Source organism: Gekko japonicus, unplaced genomic scaffold (genome assembly GCF_001447785.1).
Source record: "Gekko japonicus isolate JY-2015 unplaced genomic scaffold, Gekko_japonicus_V1.1 scaffold653, whole genome shotgun sequence".
Classification (NCBI taxonomy): Eukaryota; Metazoa; Chordata; class Lepidosauria; order Squamata; family Gekkonidae; genus Gekko; species Gekko japonicus.
The window spans coordinates 304,231-315,670 of record NW_015171524.1 but is presented as its reverse complement, the minus strand read 5'-3'; the positions used below and the strand labels follow the sequence as shown (position 1 = coordinate 315,670).

Below are 11,440 nucleotides of genomic sequence, written 5' to 3'. Positions count from 1 at the left end.
CCAAGCTAAAGAGCCCCAACCTTTCTTCATAGGGAAAAGTGTTCCAACCTTTTTTTGTCATTCTAGTTGCCCTTTTCTAACCAGTACACCACACTGGCTAATGGATACAGAATAGGGTTCGCCATAAGCTCGAACTTTAAAAACCACTGAAGCAAACTGAGCAAGTCAGCAAATATTATCTGTGATTGCAAGGAGGAGGAGGAGGAGGAGGAGGAGGAGACTGGATTTCTACCCCGCCCTTCACTACCCGAAGGAGTCTAAGAGCAGCTTACCATCTTCTTCCCCTCCCCCTCCCCACAACAGACACCCTGTGAGGTAGGCGGGGCTGAGAGAGCTCTCCCGAGGACTGCTCTTGAGAGAACAGCTCTGAAAGAACTTGTGACTGGCCCAAGGTCACACCAGCAGCTGCATGTGGAGGAGTGGGGAGTCAGATCCCAGATTAGAGTCCACGCTCCTAACCCCTACACCAAACTGGCTCTAGAGAAACATTTCTAGATCTTTTAGCATCCCCCGCCCGGAACTTTTAAAAGCTCTAAATCAGAACAGAGAGAAAACGTACTCACCGTCGACAAAACTTGGGAAGGACGACACTTTCTTGGTCTGTGAGAGGGTTAAAAAACAACAACAGAGCGTTGTGTCACTCCAGAGCAAGATTCAAGCCACAGGAGACATCTATCACAAAACAGATTGTCGCATGATTTCACCCCAGTTTTGCACCGAGCTGAACTTCCTACACTGTGTTCAAGTTTTCAGAGCTGGAAGAATTAACTTCATTTTCTGTCTTTTTATTCTGCCCCTCCTCTCAGAGAGTCGGGGCAGCCCCCGTGGCACTCCTCTTCTTCACTTTAACTGCACAATGGGTCCTGCAAAGTAGGCAAGGCCGGGACCAAATGACTGGCTCCGGGTCATCCAGTAAATTTCTCAGCAAGCGAGGATTTCAGGCCGCTGCTCTCCGCCCTGAACCCAACACTAGACCCTACACCACACTGGCTCTCAGAACGGTATCAAGCCAGGAGTTCCCGACCTTTTTGGGATTCTGACACAGCGTGGTGGGCGAAGCCACAAAATGGCTGCCTCAGGTAGCCAGACACAAAATGGCTGCCGCAACTCCCTTCTAGTCACACAGTGACGATCCTCATGCTGTGGCGGCAGCTGTTGCCAAAGCAACATCTTTTTTAAAAAATCTAAACAACCAATCAAATCTCCAGTGGCCAATCAGAAGTCTGGCTGGGTAAAAGCCCCACATGGCCCTGCCCACTGTCTAAAAACACTTGGCAGGGAAGAGGAAAGGTATCAATGGGCGCCACGTTGGGGACCAAGAATTTTCTGGGTGCAGTCGCATACACTAAATAATCCACTTTCAGTCCATGCTTAGTGCAGTTTCCAACTGGATTTTACTGGGTGAACTAGCAAAATCCAGTCGGAAAGAGGATTGAAAGCAGATTATTCAGTGTGTGTGACCACAGCGTCTATGTCTCTTTACTGGTTTTGTTGGTTTTGTGGTCCATATAATTGTGCTGTTTCTTAAAATATTCTTAAATACATATTCTTAATTTTTAAAAAATTCTAAGGAGGAATTCTCTCTTCCAGAGAAACAGAATAGCACTTTCCTATAAGAAAATGGAATGAGACTCCCAATAGTTGGTAAGATTTAATGAGACTCTATGCTACAGTGATAATAGTATACGGATGTTATTAATTTAATAGGACTCTTTTCTATTACTGGGATCAATCTTTTTGAAATATTGTTTTTAAAAAAGTAGTATTGTTAAAAAAGCAATATTGCTGAAAAAGCAATATTGTTAAAAAAAAGTACTATCGTATTTTGTACTTCCACAGTTCTTTGTTCCTGAGGAAGGACCATAAGACTGAAACACTGAAAATTACCTAGGAAAAGTGTTGGATATTTATCTTGTCTATTTATACTTTGGACTCTGTATTTTCCTATTATAGATCTTGCAGATTATTCAGTGTGTGTGACCACAGCGTCTATGTCTCTTTACTGGTTTTGTTGGTTTTGTGGTCCATATAATTGTGCTGTTTCTTAAAATATTCTTAAATGAATATTCTTAATTTTAAAAAAATTCTAAGGAGGAATTCTCTTTTCCAGAGAAACAGAATAGCACTTTCCTATAAGAAAATGGAATGAGACTCCCAATAGTTGGTAAGATTTAATGAGACTCTATGCTACAGTGATAATAGTATACGGATGTTATTAATTTAATAGGACTCTTTTCTATTACTGGGATCAATCTTTTTGAAATATTGTTTTTAAAAAAGTAGTATTGTTAAAAAAGCAATATTGCTGAAAAAGCAATATTGTTAAAAAAAAGTACTATCGTATTTTGTACTTCCACAGTTCTTTGTTCCTGAGGAAGGACCATAAGACTGAAACACTGAAAATTACCTAGGAAAAGTGTTGGATATTTATCTTGTCTATTTATACTTTGGACTCTGTATTTTCCTATTATAGATCTTGCTGGCTTCTGTATTTTCCCATGATGGATTATATGAATAGATTCATTTCTGACTATATATGCATTTCACTATGTTGAAGTCTCCTTCTGGATATATATTTTTGCGGGAAATTCCGCTCACAGTTGTTTTCTGTTTTTCTTTACTGGGTTCTGACAGAACAGCAAGCCAGGCTTTGCCAGAACATCAACCACCTGTCCTGCGTGCCTGACTATCGCAAACCAAACTGTGGCACTATTCCGGCTGTCCACAGAAGGAAGGTGGGGCCATGTTTAGACCGGGCATGGAGCGTGAAGTTTGCTTATCAGAAAGGCTTTATCAAGAGGATGGAACGAAAGGTGGGGGGATGTGACTCAGTGGCAGAGCATCTGCTTGGCATGCAGAAGGCCCCAGGTTCAATCCCCGGCATCTCTAGTAGGAGAAGAAGAGACTGGATTCATACCCTGCCCTTCACTACCCAAAGGAGTCTCAGAGCGGCTTACAATCTCCTTTCCCTTCCCCTCCCCACAACAGACACCCTGTGAGGTAGGCGGGGCTGAGGGAGCTCTTTTGAGGACTGCCCTTGAGAGAACAGCTCTGAGAGAACTTGTGACTGGCCCAAGGCCACACTGGCAGCTGCATGTGGAGGAATGTGGAATCAAACCTGGTTCTCCCAGATTAGGGTCTGCGCTCCTAACCACTACACCAAACTGGCTCAGGAAGTAGGTGATGTGAAAAACCTTGGGAGAGCTGACACCAGTCTGAACTGACAATACTGACTTCAACGGACTGATGGTTTGATACAGTAGAAGGCGGCTTCATGGGTTCCTGTTTTATAGGGGACGGGCCGTGGCTCAGTGGAAGAGCCTCTGTTTGGCATGCAGAAGGTCCCAGATTCAAACCCCGGCATCTCCAGCAGAAAGCATTAGGCAGTCGGTGATCTGAAAGACCTCTGCCTGAGACCTCAGAGAGTCGCTGCCAGTCTGAATAGACAATACTGTGATGCACCCAGGACCCGATTCAGTACAGGGCAGCTGCATAAGCTTGCAAGCCTTGCCTGGGTCTTCAATGATGCCTCTCCAAAGCAGCAACACATTTCCAAGAGAATTATTTCAATGCAACACATTTCCAAGCGAATTCTCGTAGTGCAAAACTCAGGGGTCCAAGCTGGCAAGGGTGAGGTGCCCTCCAGCAAGGAAAGGGGTTATCGGCTACCCCAGGACTTTGGCTGCTGACTGTGGCTCGGCCCACGCCAGGAGCGAATATTCAGAAGACGGTCCAAGGCTCACTGGTGATGTCTACCACACACTCTTGGGCTCCGTCCCAACCGTTCCCTGGCTCACGCCGAAGCACTGTTATTCCCCAGACTCGGGGGATCAAGCAAGCTATTCATCAAAAATAAATAGAACTCTCCCTTTTAAAATCAAGAGCGGCTATTTATGTACTTTCTCTTTTCGGAACCAAAATCCTTCAAAGGATTATTCCCCCGTTGACGGCAGATACACACAGAAGAAAAGCGTCCTCCCTCCGGAAGGTATAAAAGCAGGCACCTGCAAATTAAAAATCTCACGCCAGCTAAGTCGGGCTGTTTTTGTGAGCTAGCCCACGATGCGGAAGGATAAAGGGACTGCGGGGAGAGGGAAGCGGTCCCGCATCTCTTTTGTCTGTTCCACAGGAAATGCTTCGAAATCCTTCGGGCCGCATCTCCCCCTCAAAGAGCAGCAGGAGTATTTGGAGTGACTTCAGCAGAAGGCATGCTCGAGAAACGACTGAACGGGTGAAAGGAGCCGTCTATTCATTAGTCAATTTTCAACTCAAGGAGAAAAACTCGGAGCGCGGCTTACCAAAAAAAGGCATTCGAGCATCTGAACTAGACCTCTATAATATTCAGACATCACGACCCAACTGCAAGTCTGTTAGTGGCAAAAAAATAAAACTGGTTCCTTCACAGCCTCAGACGCTCCCTCTTTCCTGAAGCCATGACCAAAGACTTTCGGGTTTAGGATGACTTTGGGCTTTTCCGCCTTCTAATGTTCCTGGCTTGTAAGTTCCTGTTTCGTTTGGGGTCTGTCCTGCACGTGTTTTGCTCCCTCTAGTGGTCGATTCGATATTACACCAATTTATGTCCGGCATATCTACCCGCAGATTTAAACTGCAGGTTTTTAGGCCAGACATAAAGAATCGACCACGAGAGGCAGTAGCACACATGCAAAACAGAAACCCCCTACCCAGAAAAAAAACAAGCAAGGAAAAAGAAAATGCGGAAAAGCCCTTAGACCTAACCGTAATTCGGTGTGATATCTGGCCACTTCGACAAATTGCAGTTTGTTTCTTGCTCGCAAACCGGGATTCTAAACCAGGATTAAACTGGTTTGTAGCAAATTTGTTAGCGTGCTTGGATTTGGAAGTCCTGACAACTTGTGTGCAAGACTGAAGACTTCCCAAACCAGGAAGAATTCAGGGGAGGGAGGGAGGGAAGGAGAGGGAGAGAGAGAGAGAAGGAAGGAGAAGGGAGAGGGAGGGAGGGAAGAAAGGAGGGGGGGAGTGAGAGGGAGGGGGGAAGGAGGGAAGGAGGGAGGAGGGAGAGGGAGGCGAGGAGGGAGGGAGAGAGGGAGGGAAGGGAGGAAAGAGGAGGAGGAGGGGTGTGGAAACACAAATAAGCCAGACCTGCTCTCACCGCAAACAAACTCTGCTTCATTCATGTTCTCTAAAGGCAGCCTCTGGTGGAATGGCTGGGCATTAAACCATCAGAGAAGCCCCGCCAGCAATGGGGGGAAAAATTGGCAAGCTAGCCCATTCAGTTTTTGAAAATAAATGGACTCACATAAAAATAACCTCTTTATTATTTCTGGAATAATTGACTATTATGAGCGGCGGCAGCTACTCCAGGGTGATCACATTCTGCTCAGCCAGAACTCTGACTGCATAAAAAGCTCAGCGGCCCATGACGCTACCCTGACTTTGGAAACCACCATCAGGTTTGCAGATGATGTAAAGTTACATCACATCTCTTTTCCTTGTGAAACTGGAACGTTCCCCATATCTCTCTCTCTCTCTCTCTCTCTCTCTCTCTCTCTCTCTCTCTCTCTCTGTCTGTCTGTCTGTCTGTCTGTCTGTCTGTCTCAGAAATGGCTGAAGTGGGAATCGACAGCAGAAGATGATCCACAGCCAACACCCCCCTGCTGAAAAATGAAGTAAAAAAGGACGGGCGACCCGAGAAGCAGCTCAGGTGTGAATACTAACCTCTGGCATATTATTGTTGTCGATGGGTCCGTTGAGATCGGAGCGCTGCTGCTTCCTTGGCTGCTCCAAGCCGTTGCACATCTGCAAAAGAAGGAAAGGAACATGTGTACTTTTTTTCCCCATTCTGGGCACTGCTCAAGGGTTCAGGGCAGAGGAAACCCATGCCCACATCACACACGTGAACACACACAAAGCTGCCTTATACTGAACCAGTCCATCCAGGTCAGCATCCTCTACTTAGACTGGCGGCCGCTCTCTAGTCTCAGGCAGAGAGGTCTTTCACAGCACCTACGGGCTGGTCCTTTTTAACTGGAGATGCCGGGGACTGAACCTGGGACCTTCCGCATGCCGAGCAGAGGCTCTGCCACTGAGCCACAGCCCCTCTTTACAGCTCTCCAGAGTCTCAGGCAGAGGTCTTTCACATCACCTCCTGCCTGGTCCTTTGAACTGGAGATGTCAGGTACTGAACCTGGGACCTTCTGCATGCCGAGCAGAGGCTCTACCACTGAGCCACAGCCCTTCTTTACAGCTCTCCAGGATCTGAGGCAGAGGTCTTTCCCATCCCCTACCGCCTGGTCCTTTCAACTGGAGATGCCAGGGATTGAACCTGGGACCTGACTTACGGCGACCCCTTATCGGGTTTTCAATGCAAGGGACATTCAGAGGCGGTTTGCCTCTGGTATTCATTGGTGGTCTCCCTTCCAAAGACTAACCAGGGCCGACCCTGCTTAGCTTCTCAGATCTGCTGAGGACGGGCTAGCCCGGGCCTTCCAGGTCAAGGCAAGAGATGGTTTGCCGTTGCCTGCCTCTGCGTAGCAACCCTGGACTTCCTTGGTGGTCTCCCATCCAAGGACAAACCAAGGCTGACCCTGCTTAGCTTTCAAGATCTGATAAGAATGAGCTAGACCGGGCTATCCACATCAGAGGAAGAGGCTTTAGAGGTGGTTTGCCAATGCCTGTCTTTGTATACCACATTTAACGAAAAATCTATTCTATACCTCACAGTAGAGAATTATATAACTATATATTATATATCTCCCAGTAAAAAATAGGGGGTTATATTTGTACACAAATCAATTCCTTAAGCTTTCATATTCAAAGCTTGCTCTCATTCTTCTTCTGCCATACTTTTATATGCAATTTTAAATGGTTTCTCATTCTGTATTTTGAACCTCTTCTAAGTTTGTCTCCCACTTACATAATAGACGTTCCATCCCTTTCTCAGATTTGGAAATTGATCTGTTTCTCTTAGCTTCTGAGAACTGACCAGGTCAAGGCAAGAGATGTTTAGATGTGGTCTGCCATCACCTGCCTCTGCCTAGCGAACCTGGTATTCCTTGGAGGTCTCCCATCCGAGTACGAACCAGGGAGGACTCTGTGTCGCTCCCGAGAGCTGATGAGATCAGGCTAGCTTACACATAAGAATATAAGAGAAGCCATGTTGGATCTGGCCAGTGGCCCATCCAGTCCAACACTCTGTGTCACACAGTGGCCAAAACCCAGGTGCCGTCAGGAGGTCCACCAGCAAGCCAGAACTCCAGAAACCCTCCCACTGTTGCCTCCCAAGCACCAAGAAGACAGAGCATCACTGCCCCAACCATAAGAACATAAGGGAAGCCATGTTGGATGTGACCAATGGCCTATCCAGTCCAATACTCTGTCACACAATGGCTGAAACCCAGGGGCCATCAGGAGAAAAAAGAAATTGGATTTATACCCTGCCCTTCACTTGCAGTCACGGCGTGGCTTACAAACTCCTTTCCCTTCCCCTCCTCACAACAAACACCCTGTGAGGTAGGTGGGGCTGAGAGAGCTCTTTCCAGAACTGTCCTCGAGAGAACAGCTCTGACAGAACTATGGCTTGCCCAAGGTCATCCAGCAGCTGCAAGTGGAGGAGTGGGGAATCAAACCTGGTTCTCCCAGATTAGAGCCTGCACACTTAACCACTACAGCAGCAGGGCCAGAACTCCACAAGCCCTCCCACTGTTGCCTCCCCAAGCAACAAGAATACAGAGCATCACTGCCCCAGACATAAGAGCATAAGAGAAGCCATGCTGGATCAGGCCAATGGCCCATCCAGTCCAACACACTGTGTCACACAGTGGCCAAAAATACCAGGTGCCCTCAGGAGGTTCACCAGTGGGGCCAGAACTCCAGAAACCCTCCCACTGTTGCCCCTCAAGCACCAAGAGTACAGAGCATCACTGCCCCAGACATAAGAACATGAGAAGCCATGTTGCATATGGCCAATGACCCATCCAGTCCAACACTCCGTGTCACACAGTGGCCAAAAACCAGCGTTCCCTCTAAGCGGAGTTAGTGTGAGCTAGCTCACCATTTTTGAGCCTCCAGCTCACAGATTTTTGACTCAGCTCAGGAAAGATGGCTCCAGAGCAAACTAATGTAGGCAGTAGCCAAATTGGCCGCTCACAACTTTAATGCCAATAGCTCACAAAGTAGAATTTTTGCTCACAGGACTCCACAGCTTAGAGGGAACATTGGCCAAAACCCAGGGGCCAACGGGAGGTCCCCCAGCAGGGCCAGAACTCCAGAAGCCCTCCCACTGTTGCCCCCCCAAGCAACAAGAAGACAGAGCATCACTGCCCTAGACATCAGAAAATAAAGGAAGCCATGTTGGATCAGGCCAATGGCCCCTCCAGTCCAACACTGTGTGTCACACGGTGGCCAAACCCCAGGTACACCTTCCCATTCTCTTCCACTCTGCTCTGTCCATGGTCCTGATGACTGGCCTGCCCTTCCGCCCTCCCAACATTCACCACACGCTCACTGTTGCTGTTGCTAAGACTCCCCACAGACCCAAGGGGCTGTGCTCCCCCCCCCCACCCACAGGCCTCAAGCCCAAGCACAGTTTAAAGGGCAATTTCGACAGCCCCCCTGTCTCTTCGGCAGATGGCTGGAGAGGCGACGTGCTCGCCGCGTTCCCCAAAGAAACATTCCAGCAGAGAGAAATCTAATTACGTCGCGCTGTTAAGCTAATAAGGTGAAACGGGCCAGCGATGCGGAGCGAAACACATCGGAACGAGGGGGCCGCGGAGCAGGCCGGCGCCTTCTGCCGCCCAATGGCACGGATGTCATTTCGGAAAAAACCCGACCGGGTTTAAAGCAGAAAAGGTTTCGTGGACGTCTCAGGCCCACTGGAGAGGAAATACAGTGATTTGCAAGGAGAGGAGACAGTAGATCTATCAGCTCAGGATGCGAAACAGACAGGTTACCATTTTGGAGGGTTTCCCGCCCCCCTTCTCTTTAAAGGCTGTGTCAGATCTGGTTTGTTTTGCGGCTGGAAATGTTGGATATTGTAACTCTGCCTGCCAGAGGAAGTGGGACGATTGGTTAGATGTTGACCCTCTGCGGCCCTTTGCTTGTCTTCTGTTTCATCTTATATAGGACCAGGGGTCATTTCCTGCCGGAGCGCACAGGAGCGGAGCTCCGGCAGTAAAGAGCCCAGGGGGCAAGCACATGCAACAAGTCCCGTCCCCTGCTCCCAGCAGCCCGCAGTCACAGCAAGAAGCAGCCAGGTAAGTTGCAGAGCACCCACACCCCGGTCCAAAACAGTCCAGTGGCACCTTTAAGACCAAGTTTTATTCGGGTACAAGCTCTCCCTCCTCTGCGAGGACAGATCTGCACATTTACACGCACCCCCCCCCCAAGAGCTAGCAATCCAAAACAGTCCAGTGGAGCCTGAGCGGTGGGTGTTGCCTTCTGACACACTTCCGGTGATGTCAAGGGGTGTGACATATGCAAATGAGTTATTAGCATAATGCTAATATGCTAATGAGTTATGCTAATGAGCTCCTGCACCTCTTTTTCTACAAAATGACTATAATAGGACCTCTCTGACCTGAGCTTGGAGCTGTAGCAAGTTAACCTTTTTGAAGTTAATCTGTTCAGAATAAGTTAGATATCCCTACATGAATGCGTCAGATATGATGTGCTTCCGTTTTTGTGAGTATAATTTCTTTCCCTTGTTACCATCGGAGTCAGGTCATCTTTGTAATTTGTTTGAACAGCATTTCCCCCCCACTGCTGGACCTCCTGATGGCACCTGGTATTTTTGGCCACTGTGTGACAGAGTGTTGGACTGGATGGGCCACTAGCCTGATCCAACATTGGCTTCTCTTATGTTCTTATGTTCCTCTTAGCCAGGAAATGTGGAGGATTGAGGATACTGTGTACAGCTTCTCTGCTTCCAAGGCAAATTATTATTTTTTTTTACATTTAACCCAATCGAAATTTGATTCAAAAACGGGTGGGGGGGGGGAATCCATGAGGCAGGGTCGAACAAAATACCAGACTGATTGACACAGGGAGCTTCAAATGCCGAAATTAAAATGAGGCCGTGCCCTGAATACCAAGAACCTGACATCTGGAGAGGGCTTGCAAGAGTTCAAAATGCTTCACATGTATTATTCTGGTTGCAAATCTTTATAACAGCACTGAAAGGGAGGTTGGGTGGTTTTATCCAAAGCTTGTGGATACGGGATGAAAGCGGCCTGCCCCTGACTTTCTTGTTAGTTTGTGGCACACTCAGAAATCAATCTAGGGACTTCTGAATTTGTAGCACTGATTCCTAGCCGTCCACAACACCTGTTTCCAGAACAGGTGTGTGTGGACTGCAGTTTCGCTCTTGGAAGCCCGGACTTTCAAGGCGTTGGTGCTCTCACACACACGAAATAACCCCATTCCCTTTCAACGCATTCCGCAATTGGATTTTATTGCATGAAATGGCAAGATCCACTTGCAAATGGTCGTTGAAGTGGACGGAAACTGGATTATTTAGCCTGTGTGAAAGCCCTTTCTGCAGTTCTGGGGGCATCACTTCCAAAAGGATGTGGACAGAACGGAGCCGGTGCGGAGGAGAGCGACGAGGAGGATCGGGGCCCTGGAGACCAAGGAGCCCTGTGAGGATAGGCCGAGGGACTTCTTGGAAAGGTTCAGTCTGGAGAAGAGGTTGAGGGGGGACATGACGGCTCTCTTGAAGTATTGGAAGGGCTGTCCCTTGGGGGAGGGCAGGGAGCTGTTCCACTTGGCAGCAGAGGAGAGGACTCGCAAGAAGGGGTTGAAATTAAGGGCTGGAAGGTACCGGCTGGATATTACAAAAACCTTTTTGACAGTCAGAGTTGTGCAGCAGTGGAAGCTGCCTGTGCGCTCCCCCTCCCTGGCAGTCTTCAAGCAGCGTCTGGACAAACACTGGTCAGGGATGCTCTAGGGCCGATCCTGCACTGAGCAGGGGGTTGGACTAGATGGCCTCTACGGACCCTTCCAACTTTATGATTCTTAAAGAGGAGGCAATTGTGCGAAAAGGGCATGCTGGACCTCAGGAGCCAGAAAGGACTAAGTCCTTCCCGCACATCTTCGCCGCTGTTCCGCTGGCCGGCAAAACCAGATTTACACAAGATAGTGAAAAACCGCAGGACCGTGCAGAGCCCCAGAAGGATCAACTGTGACTGATTTGTCACAGTCACAGAATCCCTCCTCCTGGCACAGAATTCAGCTTGCTCAGCTGGAGAGTTTAATCTCCCCCCCAGCACACAGACCAATCATACCGCCCTGGTTTGATTCTCCCGTGCTTCAAGAGTTTGAACACGAACACATGAAGCTGCCTTGTACTGAAACAGGCCGGTTTGGTCCATCAAGGTCAGTATTGTCTGCTCGGACTGGCAGCCGCCCTCCAGGGAAGAAGAAGAAGAAGAAGAAGAAGAAGAAGAAGGAGGAGGAGGAGGAG

The 11,440-nt window shown here is 48.4% G+C and overlaps 1 protein-coding gene across 1 annotated transcript in view; it reads right to left on the bottom strand.

Annotated features, from left to right (window-relative positions):
• APBA2 (amyloid beta (A4) precursor protein-binding, family A, member 2) overlaps positions 1-11,440 on the bottom strand; it is a 62,601-nt gene that overhangs the window by 36,533 nt on the left and 14,628 nt on the right. The window contains exons 2-3 of the mRNA XM_015419495.1: positions 5,698-5,778; positions 564-600 (exon numbers count right to left, since the gene is read on the bottom strand). Of these exons, the coding sequence (XP_015274981.1) occupies positions 564-600; positions 5,698-5,778 (118 nt within the window). The remainder of the gene's footprint in view (positions 1-563; positions 601-5,697; positions 5,779-11,440) is intronic.